This window comes from Sander vitreus, chromosome 7 (assembly GCF_031162955.1).
Source record: "Sander vitreus isolate 19-12246 chromosome 7, sanVit1, whole genome shotgun sequence".
Classification (NCBI taxonomy): domain Eukaryota; kingdom Metazoa; phylum Chordata; class Actinopteri; order Perciformes; family Percidae; genus Sander; species Sander vitreus.
In genome coordinates, this window is record NC_135861.1 from 1,227,774 (window position 1) to 1,247,330 (window position 19,557).

The 19,557-nt window shown below is 45.8% G+C and overlaps 1 protein-coding gene across 2 annotated transcripts in view; it reads left to right on the forward strand.

Moving 5' to 3' along the window:
• The window catches only part of hdac6 (histone deacetylase 6), a 31,386-nt gene extending 13,369 nt beyond the window's left edge, over positions 1–18,017 (forward strand). Inside the window, exons 14-30 of one of the 2 annotated variants that reach the window (XR_013502220.1) lie at positions 453–542; positions 1,847–1,953; positions 2,433–2,500; positions 2,595–2,742; positions 4,267–4,395; positions 4,504–4,672; positions 8,046–8,251; positions 8,328–8,520; positions 10,176–10,325; positions 10,859–11,036; positions 11,112–11,248; positions 11,351–11,602; positions 11,714–11,857; positions 12,444–12,590; positions 12,684–12,812; positions 12,894–14,400; positions 14,469–18,017. Coding sequence is in view for 1 of the 2 variants with exons in the window: in XM_078254121.1 (XP_078110247.1) it covers positions 453–542; positions 1,847–1,953; positions 2,433–2,500; positions 2,595–2,742; positions 4,267–4,395; positions 4,504–4,672; positions 8,046–8,251; positions 8,328–8,520; positions 10,176–10,325; positions 10,859–11,036; positions 11,112–11,248; positions 11,351–11,602; positions 11,714–11,857; positions 12,444–12,590; positions 12,684–12,812; positions 12,894–12,962 (2,316 nt within the window). In the remaining variant the exon portion in view is untranslated. Of the gene's footprint in view, positions 1–452; positions 543–1,846; positions 1,954–2,432; positions 2,501–2,594; positions 2,743–4,266; positions 4,396–4,503; positions 4,673–8,045; positions 8,252–8,327; positions 8,521–10,175; positions 10,326–10,858; positions 11,037–11,111; positions 11,249–11,350; positions 11,603–11,713; positions 11,858–12,443; positions 12,591–12,683; positions 12,813–12,893 lie in introns of both variants that reach the window. The other variant, XM_078254121.1, reaches the window with a different exon arrangement.
• The last annotated feature ends 1,540 nt before the right edge of the window (positions 18,018–19,557 follow it).

The window sequence follows — 19,557 nt, forward strand, 5'->3', positions numbered from 1 at the left end:
TTAATCCCCAGCGGGTAAATTAGGGTGTCTTCGCAGCCAGGTACCTTGAAAACACACAGCACAATACAATATTGTTAATACACTACAATACAATACAACACAAATGCACTTTTAGAGGAGGGATACAATACAACAATACAGTGGAGATGCATTGCACAGTAAAGAGCTTTACAATGTGATAAATAGATAAGGTGCAAATAGGCGGAAAATAAGAGAGAAATAAGGCAAATATACAGATATGATTGTAAATAAATATTAATAGTTATTAATTATTATTATTATTGTACTGTTAGTAACAAGAATTTAAATGTTTCTATTTATTTTCTAACATTTAGTGTATATGTGTGTGTCTGTGTGTGTGTGTCTGTCTGTCTGTCTGTCTGTCTGTCTGTCTGTGTGTGTGTGTGTGTGTGTGTGTGTGTGTGTGTGTGTGTGTGTGTGTGTGTGTCCAGGGGGAGATGTGTGTGAGTCCTCAGTGTTTCCACGTTCTGACTCACATGTTGATGAGTTTGGCAGAAGGTCGACTTGTTCTGGCTCTTGAGGTAAAAACACATCAATTTTAATATTTAGGGGTGTCCCGATTTGATGAGCTTTCTCGCCCCCCTACTAGCACATGTCCAAAAAAAAATCAGAAGAAAACAAACAACAACAGACACAGTGTAGCTTAGCAGCTGATAGCATGCAGCTAAAGACACAGGGTAACATTAGCTCAGTGGTAGCCTCCAGCTAAAGACACAGGGTAACATTAGCTCAGTGGTAGCCTGCAGCTAAAGACACAGGGTAACAATAGCTCAGCGGTAGCCTGCAGCTAAAGACACAGGGTAACAATAGCTCAGCGGTAGCCTGCAGCTAAAGACACAGGGTAACATTAGCTCAGCGGTAGCCTGCAGCTAAAGACACAGGGTAACATTAGCTCAGCGGTAGCCTGCAGCTAAAGGCACAGGGTAACATTAGCTCAGCGGTAGCCTGCAGCTAAAGACACAGGGTAACAATAGCTCAGCGGTAGCCTGCAGCTAAAGACACAGGGGTAACATTAGCTCAGCGGTAGCCTGCAGCTAAAGACACAGGGGTAACATTAGCTCAGCGGTAGCCTGCAGCTAAAGACACAGGGTAACATTAGCTCAGCGGTAGCCTGCAGCTAAAGACACAGGGGTAACATTAGCTCAGCTGTAGCCTGCAGCTAAAGACACGGGGTAACATTAGCTCAGCGGTAGCCTGCAGCTAAAGACACAGGGTAACATTAGCTCAGCGGTAGCCTGCAGCTAAAGGCACAGGGTAACATTAGCTCAGCGGTAGCCTGCAGCTAAAGACACAGGGTAACATTAGCTCAGCTGTAGCATGCAGCTAAAGACACGGGGTAACATTAGCTCAGCGGTAGCCTGCAGCTAAAGACACAGGGTAACAGTAGGGCTGCTTTTTTCCAGACACCACGGCCACTGCCGGAGACGACGGAGAAACAACAACCTTTAGCCTTCCCCGTGAGAGAATTATAGAAATAAACAACCAAGGTAAAGCATGTGGGCTCCGACGGCACTCCATGGTGTATTGATGTGCACCTTGTTAAACTAATGGTGCATTCAACTGCACCCCGTAATCCCTGAGAAACTCAAACTGTTGTTGCAAAGTACCCTTCTGCCATTTAGTGCCTCTTATTGTGGCATTGCCGTCACTGCTGGAAGAAAATGTTCAATTGAATGGAATGATAACCTTAAATTCAAAAGTCAAATCGAATCATGGACTTGGAGAATCGTGACACCCCTAATATATACTGTATACTATATACATATATGTGTGTGTGTGTGTGTGTGTGTGTATGTGTGTAGTAGTATACTTTGTACTTGTACAGGGAGGTTATAACCTGCAGTCGACAGCAGAGAGCGCTGCAGCGTGCGTCAGAGCTCTGCTGGGAGGAGCCTGTCCTCCTCTGACTCCGCCCACCGCTCCATCTGACAGGTAACATGTGATACACCTGACTTCATCAATCAGTACGTTTACATGCACATGATATTCTGGTTTTTGCTATAATTCCAGAAAAGACAATATCCTGACTAAGCTGTTTCCATGGCTAATGGAAGTTAATATTCCCGTTTAGTTTAGGATTTTATTCAAAGTTTTCCAGCGGCGGAGGACTTGTTGGAGCGTGTGAACACGGCGGTAAGCCGGTAACAGGCAAGAGGCCATAAACTGTCACAAACTGCAGTAAAAACCCTGATTAAGACGCAGATTCTGGATGCGCTGTATACATGTCCAAAGAAAGGTTCTATAATCAGAATAATACCAGAATATCCCATGTCTTAATCGGAAAACTGTATATTCGAATAATAGTGGAATATTAGTGTGCAGGTAAACGTACTTGCTGACACCAGTTGATTCCTAACCACCTGTCTGTCTGTCTGCCTGCCTGTCTGTCTGTCTGTCTGTCTATCTCTCAGTGCTCTGCAGTCCATCTCTCAGACTGTCACTGCTCTGTATCCACACTGGGCTTCTCTGCAGACACTGGGTGAGCTTTTATTTTGAAATGTACAAAACACACACACATCAGGATGGAACAGCAACACACTTAGCTTCCTGTTCTCTTCCTTTTTCCTGCGCAGAAGGCGGCCCATTGGCTGACAGGTGTGTCAGCAGAGCAACAACCAACCAGCAGAGCACAAAGCAGAGTGGCCCCGCCCCCTCTCTTGCAACTACAACAGGTCTGGTTTATGATGAGAGGATGATGGAGCACATGAACATGTGGGACAGGTAAGAGGCCTTATCTGTGTGTCCTGGAGATCAGGGGTCCTCAACGTTTTTAGGCCAAGGACCCCTAAGCTGAAAGAGAGCCTTGTTACTGAAAACTGCAAAAAATCTTACATGCCCCCTGCAGTCCTCCAAAGTACCCCTAGGGGGACACGTACCCCCATTTGAGAAACACTGCCCTACTACATATTGAATGAAATTGAGTTGCCTACAATAACAGCCTAAAGACTTTACACATTCCTTGTTATTTCAGTTAGTCTAATAGCTGGTTAGATTTGCATTGAGAGATGATCTTATGGAAAGTACCCCATGTTAATCTCTAGGTATGGTGAAGGGTATGTGATGATGGGGGGGTATGGTGAAGGGTATGTGATGATGGGGGGGTATGGTGAAGGGTATGTGATGATGTGGGGGTATGGTGAAGGGGATGTGATGATGTGGGGGTATGGTGAAGGGTATGTGATGATGTGGGGGTATGGTGAAGGGTATGTGATGATGGGGGGGTATGGTGAAGGGTATGTGATGATGGGGGGGTATGGTGAAGGGTATGTGATGATGGGGGGGTATGGTGAAGGGTATGTGATGATGGGGGGGGTATGGTGAAGGGTATGTGATGATGGGGGGGGTATGGTGAAGGGTATGTGATGATGGGGGGGGTATGGTGAAGGGGATGTGATGATGGGGGGGTATGGTGAAGGGTATGTGATGATGGGGGGGTATGGTGAAGGGTATGTGATGATGGGGGGACCAAGGGACCTTTATCAGGATCATAGTATCCTAGATCCATGAAATAACTGGCCTTTCAAAATAAAAGTCTGCCTGCCTCTATGGGAATCTAACATAGGGGTGAACTGACTTATGCCCCCTGTATTTTAGGGAAGAACATTTATTTATTTACGATACATTATTCATTCACAAAGAAAATTGGTGTCCTTAAAGGCTGGATTTTTCCTCATTTTTTTTAATTAAGGCATTAAGATCAATTTCCTAAAGATGGTTTTTTTATTCCTGTTTTTAGTCACTTTAGTATTCACTTATGCTGAGCGCTGTATAAGCTCCCTCATCCTCTCTTTGCAGCTCGCTTACTCATACAACTGGACGTTTTATGAGTAAGCAAACTGTTTACTCCTTGTTTTACTTTTGTGTGGCCGCATTACAGATTTCCCAGTTTAAAAAAAAAAAAAAAAGAATGGGTGGACACACTGCTATGAGGGTTTCTGGACAATATTTGTCATTGTTTTGGTCTAGATCGATATTCATTAATAAATGTATAAACATTTGCGAAAAGCAAGCTTATTTGTCCACTACCATGTTGATGGGAGTATAACATTCTTGCTTAATATCCATGTTGTCCAGACAGACAAAACATATATAAATATATATAAATAAATATTTAAATAGATTGACAGCCCTAGTATATACTGTTTATGATGTGTATATATATATTGCATATTGTATATATATTGTATACTGTATATACGTATATGTAGTATGGATGTCACCATGTGAATCAAACTGTATTTGCAGACATCACCCTGAACAGCCTCAGAGGATCTTTAAAATCTTCTCCAAACATCAGCAGCTAGGATTGGTCGGTCGTTGCCAACGGATACCAGCTCGCTTAGCTACAGAGGAGGAGCTGTCCAGGTGTCACAGGTACGCACACGTTTACAGAGGTCAAAAGTTCATTTGTATTTCTGTTTTTAAAAGAATGAATATCATATTTGTGTGTGTGTGTGTGTGTGTGTGTGTGTGTGTTTTCAGCGTGCAGCACATTGAGCAGATGAAGGCCACGACAGCGATGAAGCCCAGAGATCTGCACAAACTGGGACTCGAGTTCAACTCGATCTACATCAACAACCAGAGCTTCCAGTCGGCTCTGCTGGCTGCAGGAGGCTGCTTCACTGCTGTGGAGAGGGTCCTCGCAGGACAGGTAACACACACACACACACACACAGACACACACACACACACACACACACACATACAATCACACACACACACACACACACACACACACAGACACACACACACACACACACACACATACAATCACACACACAGACACGCGCGCACAGACACACACACACAGACTCACGCGCACAGACACACACACACACACACACACGCACAGACACACACACATGCACACACACACACAGACACACATACACACACAGACACACACACATACAGACACACATACATACGCACACTCACACACACACATACACACACACACAGACACACATACACACACACACAGACACACAGACACACATACATACACACACACACACACACACAACACAGACACACACACATACACACACACACACACACAATAATGGATGGATATCGGTACCAGTACTAAACTGGTACCGATACCGATAAGCTCCTGCGATCGTTTTTCCTGTAACGCTGCCGAGCGGCCGCCGGGTCTAAGCATCTGGAAATGATTTTTAAACTAAAATATAATATACATATAATATAATAAACTTGCGTATAGCACCACAACAGTTTGCAAAGCGTTTGACAGAGGAGACAATTGATATAATAGACGATATCGACACTAGGGATTTATTTAGCCCCAATAGAGCTCAACAGTCCCGCCCCTCCTCTGAGAGACCTTGGCTTCATTTCTCCTGTTGACGTCTGTAAAAATCCGTACATAGAGTTTTAGACCGTGCCTTAGGCTAACCAGCTACGACGTGACTCATAAGCATACAACGTATCATTTTGAGTGAAAAAACGAAAAGAAAATCCAAAAAAAGTCAAAGGTACAAGACTGTGTAGATATTTTCAGAGCGAAGGAACTACTCCTCCCATAAACCACCGCGCACCGCTGAATAAAGGAAGCTACGTTAGTTTAGCTAACAGCTAATTCGGTTAACCGCTAGCTGAGACAGCATGTAATACCTTTAAAAGACGCTCAAAATAAAACCTGAAAATAACCGTTAAATATATAACAGCTGTTACGTCAGCTGTAGACGGCTTTCCCCAGTGTTTAGTTTGAGTTCACGTTATTTTAGACTGAATCAAGCTGTCAGCTAGCGGTTAGCTGAATTAGCTGTTAGCTAAACTAACGTTAGCTTTCCGGTGGAGGCTAACTGCAGAAGCGTGGAACAGATCGAGATTCGTGCAGTATCGTGGGATCACTGTGGGATTGTGGGATTGTTCAGGATTGTGGGTAATGAAGTACTTATCCAAGAAATCACGAATAAAAGACATTTATCTCAAAACAAGGTTGGTGCCCCATGAACTTTTGGTGTCTATATGAGCTTATACAATCGCTGAGTCATGTCATAGCTGGTTTTAAGGCTACCATCGACGGTTACGATTTTATGGCTTATACTCCAATTGTCAATGAAGAAATTGCATTGTATTCTTACTTCCAGAACCCGCTGTTGAGCTCTAGTCATGTTCCACAGACAGTTTAAGATGAGTCATGTTCCACAGACAGTTTAAGATGAGTCATGTTCCACAGACAGTTTCAGATGAGTCATGTTCCACACACAGTTTCAGATGAGTCATGTTCCACACACAGTTTAAGATGAGTCATGTTCCACAGTTTCAGATGAGTCATGTTCCACAGTTTCAGATGAGTCATGTTCCACAGTTTCAGATGAGTCATGTTCCACAGTTTAAGATGCGTCATGTTCCACACACAGTTTAAGATGAGTCATGTTCCACACACAGTTTCAGATGAGTCATGTTCCACACACAGTTTCAGATGAGTCATGTTCCACACACAGTTTAAGATGAGTCATGTTCCACACACAGTTTCAGATGAGTCATGTTCCACAGTTTCAGATGAGTCATGTTCCACAGTTTCAGATGAGTCATGTTCCACAGTTTAAGATGAGTCATGTTCCACACACAGTTTCAGATGAGTCATGTTCCACACACAGTTTCAGATGAGTCATGTTCCACAGTTTCAGATGAGTCATGTTCCACACACAGTTTCAGATGAGTCATGTTCCACAGTTTCAGATGAGTCATGTTCCACACACAGTTTAAGATGCGTCATGTTCCACAGTTTCAGATGAGTCATGTTCCACACAGTTTCAGATGAGTCATGTTCCACACACAGTTTCAGATGAGTCATGTTCCACACACAGTTTCAGATGAGTCATGTTCCACACACAGTTTCAGATGAGTCATGTTCCACAGTTTCAGATGAGTCATGTTCCACAGGTTAAGATGAGTCATTTTCCACAAGTTAAGATGAGTCATGTTCCATACACAGTTTAAGATGAGTCATGTTCCACAGACGGTTTCAGATGAGTCATGTTCCACACACAGTTTCAGATGAGTCATGTTCCACAGTTTCAGATGAGTCATGTTCCGCAGTTTCAGATGAGTCATGTTCCACAGTTTCAGATGAGTCATGTTCCACACACAGTTTAAGATGAGTCATGTTCCACACACAGTTTAAGATGAGTCATGTTCCACACACAGTTTCAGATGAGTCATGTTCCACACACAGTTTAAGATGAGTCATGTTCCACACACAGTTTCAGATGAGTCATGTTCCACACACAGTTTAAGATGAGTCATGTTCCACAGTTTAAGATGAGTCATGTTCCACAGTTTAAGATGAGTCATGTTCCACAGTTTAAGATGAGTCATGTTCCACACACAGTTTAAGATGAGTCATGTTCCACACAGTTTAAGATGTGTCATGTTCCACACGCAGTTTAAGATGAGTCATGTTCCACGCAGTTTAAGATGAGTCATGTTCCACAGTTTAAGATGAGTCATGTTCCACACACAGTTTAAGATGAGTCATGTTCCACACGCAGTTTAAGATGAGTCATGTTCCACACACAGTTTAAGATGAGTCATGTTCCACAGTTTCAGATGAGTCATGTTCCACACAGTTTAAGATGAGTCATGTTCCACACACAGTTTAAGATGAGTCATGTTCCACAGTTTAAGATGAGTCATGTTCCACACGCAGTTTAAGATGAGTCATGTTCCACGCAGTTTAAGATGAGTCATGTTCCACGCAGTTTAAGATGAGTCATGTTCCACAGTTTAAGATGAGTCATGTTCCACAGTTTAAGATGAGTCATGTTCCACATGCAGTTTCAGATGAGTCATGTTCCACACACAGTTTAAGATGAGTCATGTTCCACACACAGTTTAAGATGAGTCATGTTCCAAACACAGTTTAAGATGAGCCATGTTCCACACACAGTTTAAGATGAGTCATGTTCCACAGTTTAAGATGAGTCATGTTCCACAGTTTAAGATGAGTCATGTTCCACAGTTTAAGATGAGTCATGTTCCTGTCTCTCCAGGTGAGAAACGCCGTGGCCATCGTTCGTCCACCTGGTCATCACGCAGAGAGAGATTCTCCGTGTGGTTTCTGTTTCTTCAACACGGCAGCGCTTGCCGCTCGCCACGCCCAGAAAATATCCCACGATGCACCGCTGCGGGTCCTCATCCTGGACTGGGACGTTCACCATGGCAACGGGACACAGCACATGTTCGAGGACGATGACAGGTACGGAGGAGTGTGATTTGAAGCGAAGACGAGTGAAGTGAAGTGAAATGTTGACGGGTTTTCTCTCCGTCTGCAGTGTCCTGTACGTCTCCCTCCATCGCTACGACAACGGGACGTTCTTCCCGTCTTCAGAGGACGCCGCCCCCGACAGGGTAGGCGTGTCCAAGGGGGCGGGGTACAACGTCAACGTGGCGTGGAACAACGGGCGGATGGGCGACTCAGACTACCTCGCGGCCTTCCACAGCGTCATCATGCCGGTCGCCACCGAGGTAAGAGACTGTAAATAAAGACGGACGACATGACAGCTCTCCAAAACATCTGGATCGCTCCCTGGTGGCTGCAGTGTAGTTCACAAGCCCCGCCCCCTTTACGTTAACTGATGGAACATGCGCAAAACTATAACATTACAGTACATGTCAAATCATTTCCCCCCAAAGAAGTTTTCTGTCATTTTAGGTCGTTCTAATCATGCTGATGTTTGCCTAAGTCATGGTTGACAGCTGGGATTGACTCGCGATTGGTTGGGCAGGTGTATGAGGGCGGGACTTTGATACCACAGCCCCACCGCCCGATCACTACGGCGCAGACTCTGGCTCCAACGTTACAAGACAGCACCATCCGTATCCGGGAGATTTTGGCTTCACTTTTGTACAGCGGCAGGAAGTGGAGACACGTCGGCCATCTTTACATTCAGTCTTTGGCCCCTATCTTGCACCCCGCGCAAGTGTCTTTGCAGTTGTCAGTTTCCCGTCCAGCACCCGCGTCGTTTAAATAGAAAATGCACCTGCGCCCATCTGTGGCCCGTGGTCTTACAGGGAGGTGTGTTCAGGTGCATTCTGGGCGTGCTGGTCTTACAGGGAGGTGTGTTCAGGTGCATTCTGGGCGTGCTGGTCTTACAGGGAGGTGTGTTCAGGTGCATTCTGGGCGTGCTGGTCTTACAGGGAGGTGTGTTCAGGTGCATTCTGGGCGTGCTGGTCTTACAGGGGAGGTGTGTTCAGGTGCATTCTGGGCGTGCTGGTCTTACAGGGAGGTGTGTTCAGGTGCATTCTGGGCGTGCTGGTCTTACAGGGAGGTGTGTTCAGGTGCATTCTGGGCGTGCTGGTCTTACAGGGAGGTGTGTTCAGGTGCATTCTGGGCGTGCTGTTCATACAGGGAGGTGTGTTCAGGTGCATTCTGGGAGTATTGCTATCTTGAGGCAGAGGGAAGTGATGGCACCATTGACCAACAAAAACCTGGTCTAAAGTCAATAACGCAGCATTTCATTGTTATTTTAACAGAGCATTAGTAAAATGCTCCTAGGCTCGTGCACAGCACGTGCACACTATGCTTGTTACACACACAGGGACGCACAGCAGCACACACACATGCAGAAGATTACAGATACAAATATTACGGTGCAAATCCTCCATCATAACAGCAATGCTCCAAGGTCCAAACGCGCCTGGCTTTTAAAGGGAATGGGAGATGATCTCTGATTGGTTGATTGCATGTTACGCCCAAAACACACCTCTGATTAATGAAGACACTAAGGTCAACCCTTTAGAACCATGACCCCGGCACACGGACCCTTTTTACTGCCGTCAAACTAGCAAAAGTGGATTCACCCCGTGCGCTGAGATGGTTAAAATAGGGCCCTGTAACAGAAACACACACTTGGTTGTGGCTAGAAGGGATGCAGCTACGGCCAGGAGGTTCAGATCTGTTCTGATAATATTACTGTTATTATAATCATTTTACCCAGGAATCGTGTGTTCATTCCCCAATAGTGTTTTAATCCAAACCACGATATTTTTCCTAAACTTTACTGACTCCTGCACTTGTTTTCTCGGCTAACGCTGTAGCTGTAGCCATGCTAGCCCCAACCCACGCACTTGACTGATTAGACCTGACGGAGTCGTCTGATTGGTCGATCCTCTCTCTGCAGTTTAACCCCGGCCTGGTTCTGGTGTCGGCCGGGTTCGATGCAGCTCGCGGGGATCCCCTGGGTGGATATCAAGTGACCCCTGAGGGATACGCCCACCTCACACACCTGCTGATGTCACTGGCCGGGGGGCGGGTCCTACTCATACTGGAGGTACACACACAGAGACACACACACACACACACACACACACACACACACACACACACTCACATGCACACACACACACACACACACACACACACACACACACACACACACACACACACACACACACACACACACACACACACACACAGAGACACACACACACACACACACACACACACACACACACACACACACACACACACACACACACACACACACACACACATACAATCACACACACACACACACATACAATCACACACACACAATCACACACACACATCACACACACACACACACACACACACACACACACACACACACACACACACACACACACACACACACACACACACACACACACACACACACACAATCACACACACACAATCACACACAAAAACACACACACACACACACACACACACACACACACACACACACACACACACACACACACACACACACATAGAGACAAACTGAGAGACACTGTGTGTGTGTTTGTGAATGGAGATTAATTGATCTCTCTCTCTCAGGGAGGTTATAACTTGTCATCCATCTCTGACTCCATGGCGATGTGCACCAGCGTGTTGCTAGGAGACCCTCCTCCCTCCTTGGTGACGCCCCTCCCTCCTCCTCATCACAGCGCCGTAGCAACGATCAACTCCGTCATCCGACACCACGCCCCCTACTGGAAGTCGCTGAGGATACACAGTCAGTGCAGCATCGCTTTCATCTGATTTCATTTACATTGTTATCGTGTTATTAACTTCCTGACGTTCCATTCAGTCCCAGAGTCTGTGCGGGCGTCTCTTCCCTCCCTGAAGCATCGTGGGAAACGTAGTTCTAAAGGAAAAGGCAGGAAGTCAGAGCCGAGCAGCACGGACAAACCCCTGCTGCCCCCTACAGGAATGGAGGACACAACGGTAAAAGTGAATCTGGGTTTTGAAATTAAAATCAGAGAGAAAAAAACAAGATCACATAATTTTTGTCTCTTATTTTTGGTTTGGATTTTTTTGTCCAATCAGACGGAGCGCGGTCTGGAGCAACTCACTCAGGGATTGGCCAGTTTGGACATCAGTCAAGCCAATCACGCTTCTGCTACGTCCACCCCTGTGGGCGGGGCCAGGCCGAAGGTCCGCCTCATTCTCACCTGTGAAGTGGAAGTGAAGGCGGAGCCAGGGGAAGTGAAGGCTGAGCCAGGGGAAGTGAAGGCGGAGCCAGGGGAAGTGACACCTGAGCAGAGCCAATCAGCAGAGGGCACGCTGCCACAGCCTCAGGTGAGCAGGAAGTCTGATGTGTATAGTATTATGTAGATTAATTACATAGACATGTTCTTTGTCTTCTAATAATTTATCTCACGTATTGAATACGTTATTAACCCTTCACAGGCTGTTGCCGTGGCAGCGTCAGAGTCGGTTGCCCCCGGAGACTCAACTGCAGGTGGAGCGGGGGCGGTGCCAGAGACTGAGGGAGCGTGTGGTTGGTCGAAGCCAAAGACGTCTCTGGAGCTGACGTGTGGAGGACAGACTGACGTCAGAAAATAGTTTTTAATATTAATTATTTATTCTAACAGGGAGCCACCGGCGTCTTACGCAGTTTATTTAATATTCTCAAAGAAAAGCTGAACTCCAAGTCTTCCAGAGACAGCTGTTCTCCAGCAGCAGCCATAAGCCCCGCCCACCCACTCTATACACGTTGTGATTGGCCCGACTAGAGTTTGGTTTTTCCAGCTTGCAAGCCAACAGAGAGTTGCTAGATGACCCTGGCTGCACATTACATCTGCTGCTGCTAGGGGGGGGGGTCTAGATTTCTAGGCTATAATAATCTGTGAATAAGCAAGAAGTACTAGAGAAGAAGTAAAGGAGAGCAGGCTGCCTAGCAACAGCAGTAAACACATTCATATTAAACACCGACGTACTGCCATACATTACATTTATAAATGAAAACAAGTCATAAATAACTGTCAGATGTATACAATGTTGTGTATCGTTACAATTTACTCTGTAGCTCAGTTAGTTGTCAGGAAAGAAAAGAAAATGTGTTGCACCTTTAAAGACAATATAACATACTTTGCTCACCTGTCTGCCTGTCTCTCTGTCTGTCTCTCTCTGTCTGCAGACCCCTCTGTACGTGGTGGACCCCCTTTCCTGGTGTCCCCACCTGGACGCCGTGAAGCCCCTCCCATCCCCAGGTATCGACGTCTTCCAGTCGTGTCAGGACTGCGGCTCGGACGCCGAGAACTGGACCTGTCTCACCTGCTACCAGGTGACCTGTCTCCCTCCCTGTCTCCCCCTATCGCCCCCTGTTCTGTCCTGCCTGTGTGGCGCTGCGTCTCACCTGCTGTGCTTCCTGTCTCAGGTGTTCTGCGGCCGCTACGTTAACGAGCACATGGTGACGCACGGCGTCGTGTCTGAACACCCGATGGTGCTGAGCTTCTGCGACCTGTCCGTGTGGTGCTACCTGTGTGAGGCCTACGTACACAACCAGGTCTGTTATTATTATTATTATTATTATTATTATATTAACACATATTTTACATCCACAAACTGAAACTTTCTTCTCGTTCAGATTCTGTTTGAAGCTAAAAACGCTGCTCACTGCGCCAAGTTCGGAGAGGAGATTCCTCCATGGAGCTGAGAGGAAGACGAGGGACAGGAGGAGATGATGAAGAGGAGAAGGAGATGAAGGAGGATGAGGAGGGAGGAAGAAGAGAGGAGGAGGAGGAGGAGGAGGAGGAGATGAAAAGGAGGAGTTAAAGATGACGAAGAGCATGACGGTGTAAAAACCTGAAAGCTGTTTTCTGCTTTTCTCTGAAGTCTGTCTGACTTCAGCGTGATTGGACTGTTGATTGAGTTGCCATGGATACCGCAGCCAGCAGCAGCAGTGAGTGGTGCTTTGTGGGAAATCCAGGGACGTCTACGATGTCCCACAGCTGCCAAAAAACAAAAACAAATGCAGAAGCAATGTTTTTATTTTTGAAACTGCAGATCGGTGCTGATCATCATCATCTTCATCATCATCTTCATCATCTTCATCATCATCTTCATCATCTTCATCATCATGGACTCATCAGCAGGTTGTTGGTTCAATTCCCTGCAAATGTAACCAAAACAAAGATAGTTGTTTAATCGAGAGCAGAAAACAGAAACGAGGTGATGATGTCACAGAGAGGCCACGCCCACAAACAGCAGCCATCTTTTATACAATTTCAGACAAAAAAACTAAACACAAAAATCTGCAGTTTTATTTTAACTTTTTTTTGTATTCGGTGTAAATATTTGTCGTGTTTAAAAAAAAAAAAAAAAAAAAGAATCCACAAACTGATGTTTAAACGTGATCTCCAGAGTTCAGTAAAATAAATAATTAGAACAGGAAGTGAGAAAATAAAAGCTCAGAGAAAATAAAAGCTCAGAGAAAATAAAAGCTCAGAGAAACTGACGCACAGAAACAATGTCAAAGCCTCGGAAACATTAGCTGTGTTACAAACCGTTCCCCGTCACGGAGACAGTCCCCGACACGGAGACAGACAGTCCCCGACGCGGAGACAGACAGTCCCCGTCGCGGAGACAGACAGTCCCTGACACGGATACAGTCCCCGACACGGAGACAGACCCCGTCACGAAGACAGTCCCCGTCACGGAGACAGACAGTCCCCGACACGGATACAGTCCCCGACACGGAGACAGACCCCGTCACGAAGACAGTCCCCGTCACGGAGACAGACAGTCCCCGACACGGATACAGTCCCCGTCACGGAGACAGACCCCGTCACGAAGACAGTCCCCGTCACGGAGACAGTCCCCGTCACGGAGACACTCCCCGACACGGATACAGTCCCCGTCACGGAGACAGACAGTCCCTGACACGGATACAGTCCCCGTCACGGAGACAGTCAGTCCCCTTCACGAAGACAGTCAGGTCCCCGTCACGAAGACAGTCCCCGTCACAAAGACAGTCAGTTCCCCGTCACGGAGACTGTCCCCGTCACGAAGACAGACAGTCCCCGACACGGAGACAGTCCCCGTCACGGAGACAGACCCCGTCACGGAGACAGTCCCCGACACGGAGACAGACAGTCCCCGTCACGAAGACAGACAGTCTCCTTCACGAAGACAGTCAGGTCCCCGTCACAAAGACAGTCAGTTCCCCGTCATGAAGACAGTCCCCGTCACAAAGACAGTCCCCGTCACGGAGACAGACAGTCCCCGTCACAAAGACGGTCAGGTCCCTGTCACGAAGACAGGGACCTGTTCCCGTGACGGGAACTGACTTTGATCTGGTCCACATTTCAGGTTCAGCTTAGGTTCCCAATGAATTTAAAGGCTTTTGTCGCTTTTTCTGACGTTATTTTGCACTTTTTTAAGACTTTATTTAACGTTTTTTTATAGCGCTTTACAGTGTTTTTTCAATGTCGCTTTTTTCAATGATGGCTAAGCCTTTTTGGGGCTTTATGTCGACAAAACTGTAAGAGAGAAGACTTCATGAGACTATATGCATGCAATAATATTTGACTTTTTTCTAGTCTTAACGACTACTCAAAGCACTTTTACATAGCACAGGAACCATTCACACGCTGTGGCCGAGGCTGCCGTACAAGGTGCCACCTGCTCATCAGATAAACACATTGACACTCCGATGGAGCAGCATCGGGGGCAACTTGGGGTTCAGTGTCTTGCCCAAGGACACTTTGACATGGGACTGCAGGGCCAGGGATCGAACTACCAACCTTCTGATTGACTGGCGACCTCTCTACCACTGAGCCACAGCCGCCCGGCTGGTAGTGAAACTAACCCCCTGATGTAGCGACGAGTGAGTGAATGAGGAACGGTTTCCAACACAGCTCACGCTCACAGCTCAAGTTGATTTGTTTCACCAGCAGGTTGCTAAACTTAACCCTCCTGTCGTCCTCGGGTCAAATCTGACCCATTCTCAAAAAGTTTCCATATCAGAAATTTGGGTTTCTTTCAACCAAATAAAAAAAACAAAAAAAAAACATGGATGGTTCCGAGGGTTGGGTTTACGTTTGGGTTTTTTCCGATACCGGTGCTAAATCAATACTTTTAAAACGGTGCCGGTGCCTAAACCGAAATATTTATAATATATTTAGAACGTATATAATATAAAATATAAAAAGGAGCACAAAACGACAGTCGGCGACATTAAAGAACGGCTTGTTTATTGCTAACGGCATGTGGTCAAAATTAAATGATTGATTAATAATGCAATAACTATAACTTATAACTATGACTTATTTCACCAGTAAATTGCTGGTAAACAACAAAAACAAGCACCAGATGGGAAAAGGGTATTTTACAATAACTTTGAATGCACCACGAGGCTATATTTCAAGTGAACGCAGCTGCTGCCAGACCGTTACGTCCCGCTGTTGGAATCCTCTACAGGGAAATACAGTCACACTTTACACCGCTTAACGTAAGCTGTCAGCATTTTAACCGTTGTGTTTAATCCAGCTGCTAGCTAACGGTAACGTAGCGTCCCGTGCAGCGTTGCTTCAGGCACCGAAATGAGGAACCAAAATTTCCGTTCTTATTCGGTCTCATTACTACCGTTTACGTCGGAACCGATGCCCTATTGGCACCGCGTTTCGGTACCCAACCCTAATGGCACAACGCTCTTCACAAGTAAAATAAATGACCAGTTCACTTCTGTCATTGAATGTGGGTGTTTTAGTCAATTAAATAGCATTTGGAGAAAAAAAATCATAAAAGAACGTTGGAAAAAGTGACAAAAATGTCGGAAAAAGAGCCAATAAACGTGGGAAGAAAAAACAGAAAAATGTCACAAAGACATCGAGACAAGTGACAGAAACGAAACAAAAAAGTTGCCTGGTCAACAGGAAGACAACACGAGTTAATAAGGAGATTATTTAGGGTTTGTGAACGCGTCACGTTCTGTGACGAGAAAAAAAAGACTCAAAGGAGCTTCTGATTGGTTCAAAAAGTAGAAAAACTTGGAAGTTTTACCAGAAAGAAGAAAAGAAATGGAGGAAAAGTTTGATTTGACTAAAACGAAGCAGCAGAAAGTTCAGAGTTTCTGGGTTTTTTTTATATTTATTTTTTAATCGGATAATTACACATAAAATCTCGTCTGGCTATCAGCAGACCGAGCTCCATCTTTTAAGATTGAACATTAGTCTGGGGAGTCTGCTCTGTGTTTTCTACTGAACAAGAGGCGGGATCAACGGGCGTAGTTCAAATGACTCTGTACGCAACTGGACAGTCCTTCAACCAATCAGAACGATCGGGGTGACGTAGCAGCGACAGCGGCATCAATGGGTCGCTGCACTTCGGTGGCCGCCATGTTGAATGTAAACAAAAAGCTGCTTGGTTGCTTCTCTATCGTCATCGTGTTAAACCAGCCAATAGCGCGGCCAGGTGGATAAGCCAGTTTGTGATTGGTCCCCGCAAAATTGTAACGGAAGCTGGATAGATAAACGTACAGGTTTAGGTTTTCTTTTTAACAGAAGGAGGTGGAGAGTCTGAGAGTCTGACGGTGTAAACACGTTTTTCCCCATCTGTGGAGTATTATAGTATTAAGAAAATAAGAGTTGTGTGTCTGTAAAGTGAGAGTTTTTTATATGCAGGTCTGCGCTTTTAATTTGAAAAGTCTGAAGAGTTTCCTGTCAGTAAACTGAAGTTAAACACGCGGAAACATTTGATCTTTAAAGCTGCACGGACGTCAACAAACAAACTGAAATATAACGCTCAGCGGGGGGATGTTTCCGCACGTTTCTGTGTCTGAGGTGCGTTTGTAAGGATGCACCGAATCCAGATTTTTGGGGTTCTGCTGAATCCTGAACCCCCTGGTTGAGATTCTGCTGAATCCTGAATCCCCTGGTTGAGATTCTGCTGAATCCTGAATCCCCTGGTTGAGATTCTGCTGAATCCTGAATCCCCTGGTTGAGATTCTGCTGAATCCTGAATCCCCTGGTTGAGATTCTGCTGAGTCCTGAACCCCCTGGTTGAGATTCTGCTGAATCCTGAACCCCCTGGTTGAGGTTCTGCTGAGTCCTCGTCCCGTCCTCAGTCCATGAACACAGTCAACACATTAATGAAGTAAACAGTGACTGTCCTTCCTTTGCCGTACCTGAAGTTGCTGCATTCTGGCTGCTGTCTGTAGATTCCTTCATGCTCAGCTCGTATTCTTCCAGATGTTTCATACCAGATGTTGTAACAGCGGTGATGTTGTGTATTGTTTAGGGTCCTCGCCACCACCAGACTAATCAGCATTGCAGATTGAACATGTAGCTGGACTTGAATGGCCTTCTTTTGACTGAAAGTACTGCCAAACAACACTTTTTCTGCTCACCAGTTCCATTTCCACTTCCTCTCAGCCTGCTGCATTGAAGCTCCACCTACGTCAACACCTTCCTGTAATCAACGGCGCCGTCATCACGTCGACCAGCGTAGCGCGGAGTGACAGCGTAGGGTTCAGCAGAAACCCAACCCCGTCAAAAAGCCCAATATTCAGCCCAATCTGAAGCTGAATCCTGGATTCGGTGCATCCCTGGTTTAAGATTGAGGCGTTTGTGTTTCTGTGTCTGAGGTGCGTTTGATTTACAGACTGTGTCGGGCTTTAAGCGGTGTTACCGTGGAGATGGGAGGAGGTTTTGTGTGCTGTGCAATATTCCTTTTTGTAACTGTTTAATTATTAATAAAATGTTTGTACGTCTTTTGTGTCCTGACACAGTTTTCTTCCAAGCAGGTAAATGTCTTTTGACAGAAACTCGTAATTTAAAGAGGGACTTTTATTTTGGTTGGCTCCAAACTACAGGAAGTTCCTGTTCGTCAATCAGGTTTTTAATTGTGTCCAAAAAGGTAAAAAGTAATAACCATTATTTTTGATTTTAGCAACAAAACAAATCTGCACCTGCTGATGAAGGTGTGTGAACGCTCCAGAAACAGGAAGTGAACTTCACAATAAAAGTGTTGTCTTATTTTGTTGTAGTTCTAAAAGAACTTCCTGTCCACATACTTCTGGCTCCTTAGTGTCATCACGCTCACTTTATCAGACAGATATTAGTCCATTCTCAGACACACACACACACACACACACACACTCAGACACACGCACACACTCAGACACACACACACTCAGACACACACACACAGACACACACTCAGACACACACACACACATACTCAGACACACACTATACACACACTCAGACACACACACACACACACACAGACACACACACACACTCAGACACACACACACACTCAGACACACACACACACACACACACACACTCAGACACACACACTCAGACATAGACACACACACACATACTCAGACACACACTATACACACACTCAGACACACACACACATTCAGACATACACACTCAGACACACACACTCAGACATAGACACACACACACATACTCAGACACACACTATACACACACTCAGACACACACACACACACACACACTCAGACAGACACACGCAGACACACACGCAAACATACACTGATTTACACGCACGCACACACACACTAGACACACACTCAGACACACACACACGCACTTATATACACACGCAAACATATACACTGATTCATGTGCATACACACTCAGACACACACACACACTCAGACACACACATTCAGACACACACACTCAGACACACACATTCAGACATACACACTCAGACACACACACTCAGACATAGACACACACACTCAGACATAGACACACACACGCAGACACACACGCAAACATACACTGATTTACACGCACGCACACACATTCACACACACACTAGACACACTCAGACACACACACACACGCACTTATATACACACGCAAACATATACAATGATTCATGTGTATACACACTCAGATACACACACACACACTCAGATATACACACACTCAGATACACACACACGCACACACAGATGCAGATGGACAATGGATGTCGACTATCTGTCCAATCTGAGTTCTCTGTTGTACGACTAAAACGACTTTTGAACGTCCACATGTTCCACCAAAACCAGCTCCTTCCTGAGACTACTTAGCAGAGGCACCGTGGCTCCGTCCGGAGCTTAGCCCCGCCCACGACGATTGTGATTGGTTTAAAGAAATGCCAATACACCATCCCAGAATGCTGTGTGGACTAGCCAGACCCTCCCCTGCAGGGCTGTGGAGGAAGGTCTGGCGATGCGAGACTAGACCGACATCAACCCAAGAGTTGGTGCAAGTTCC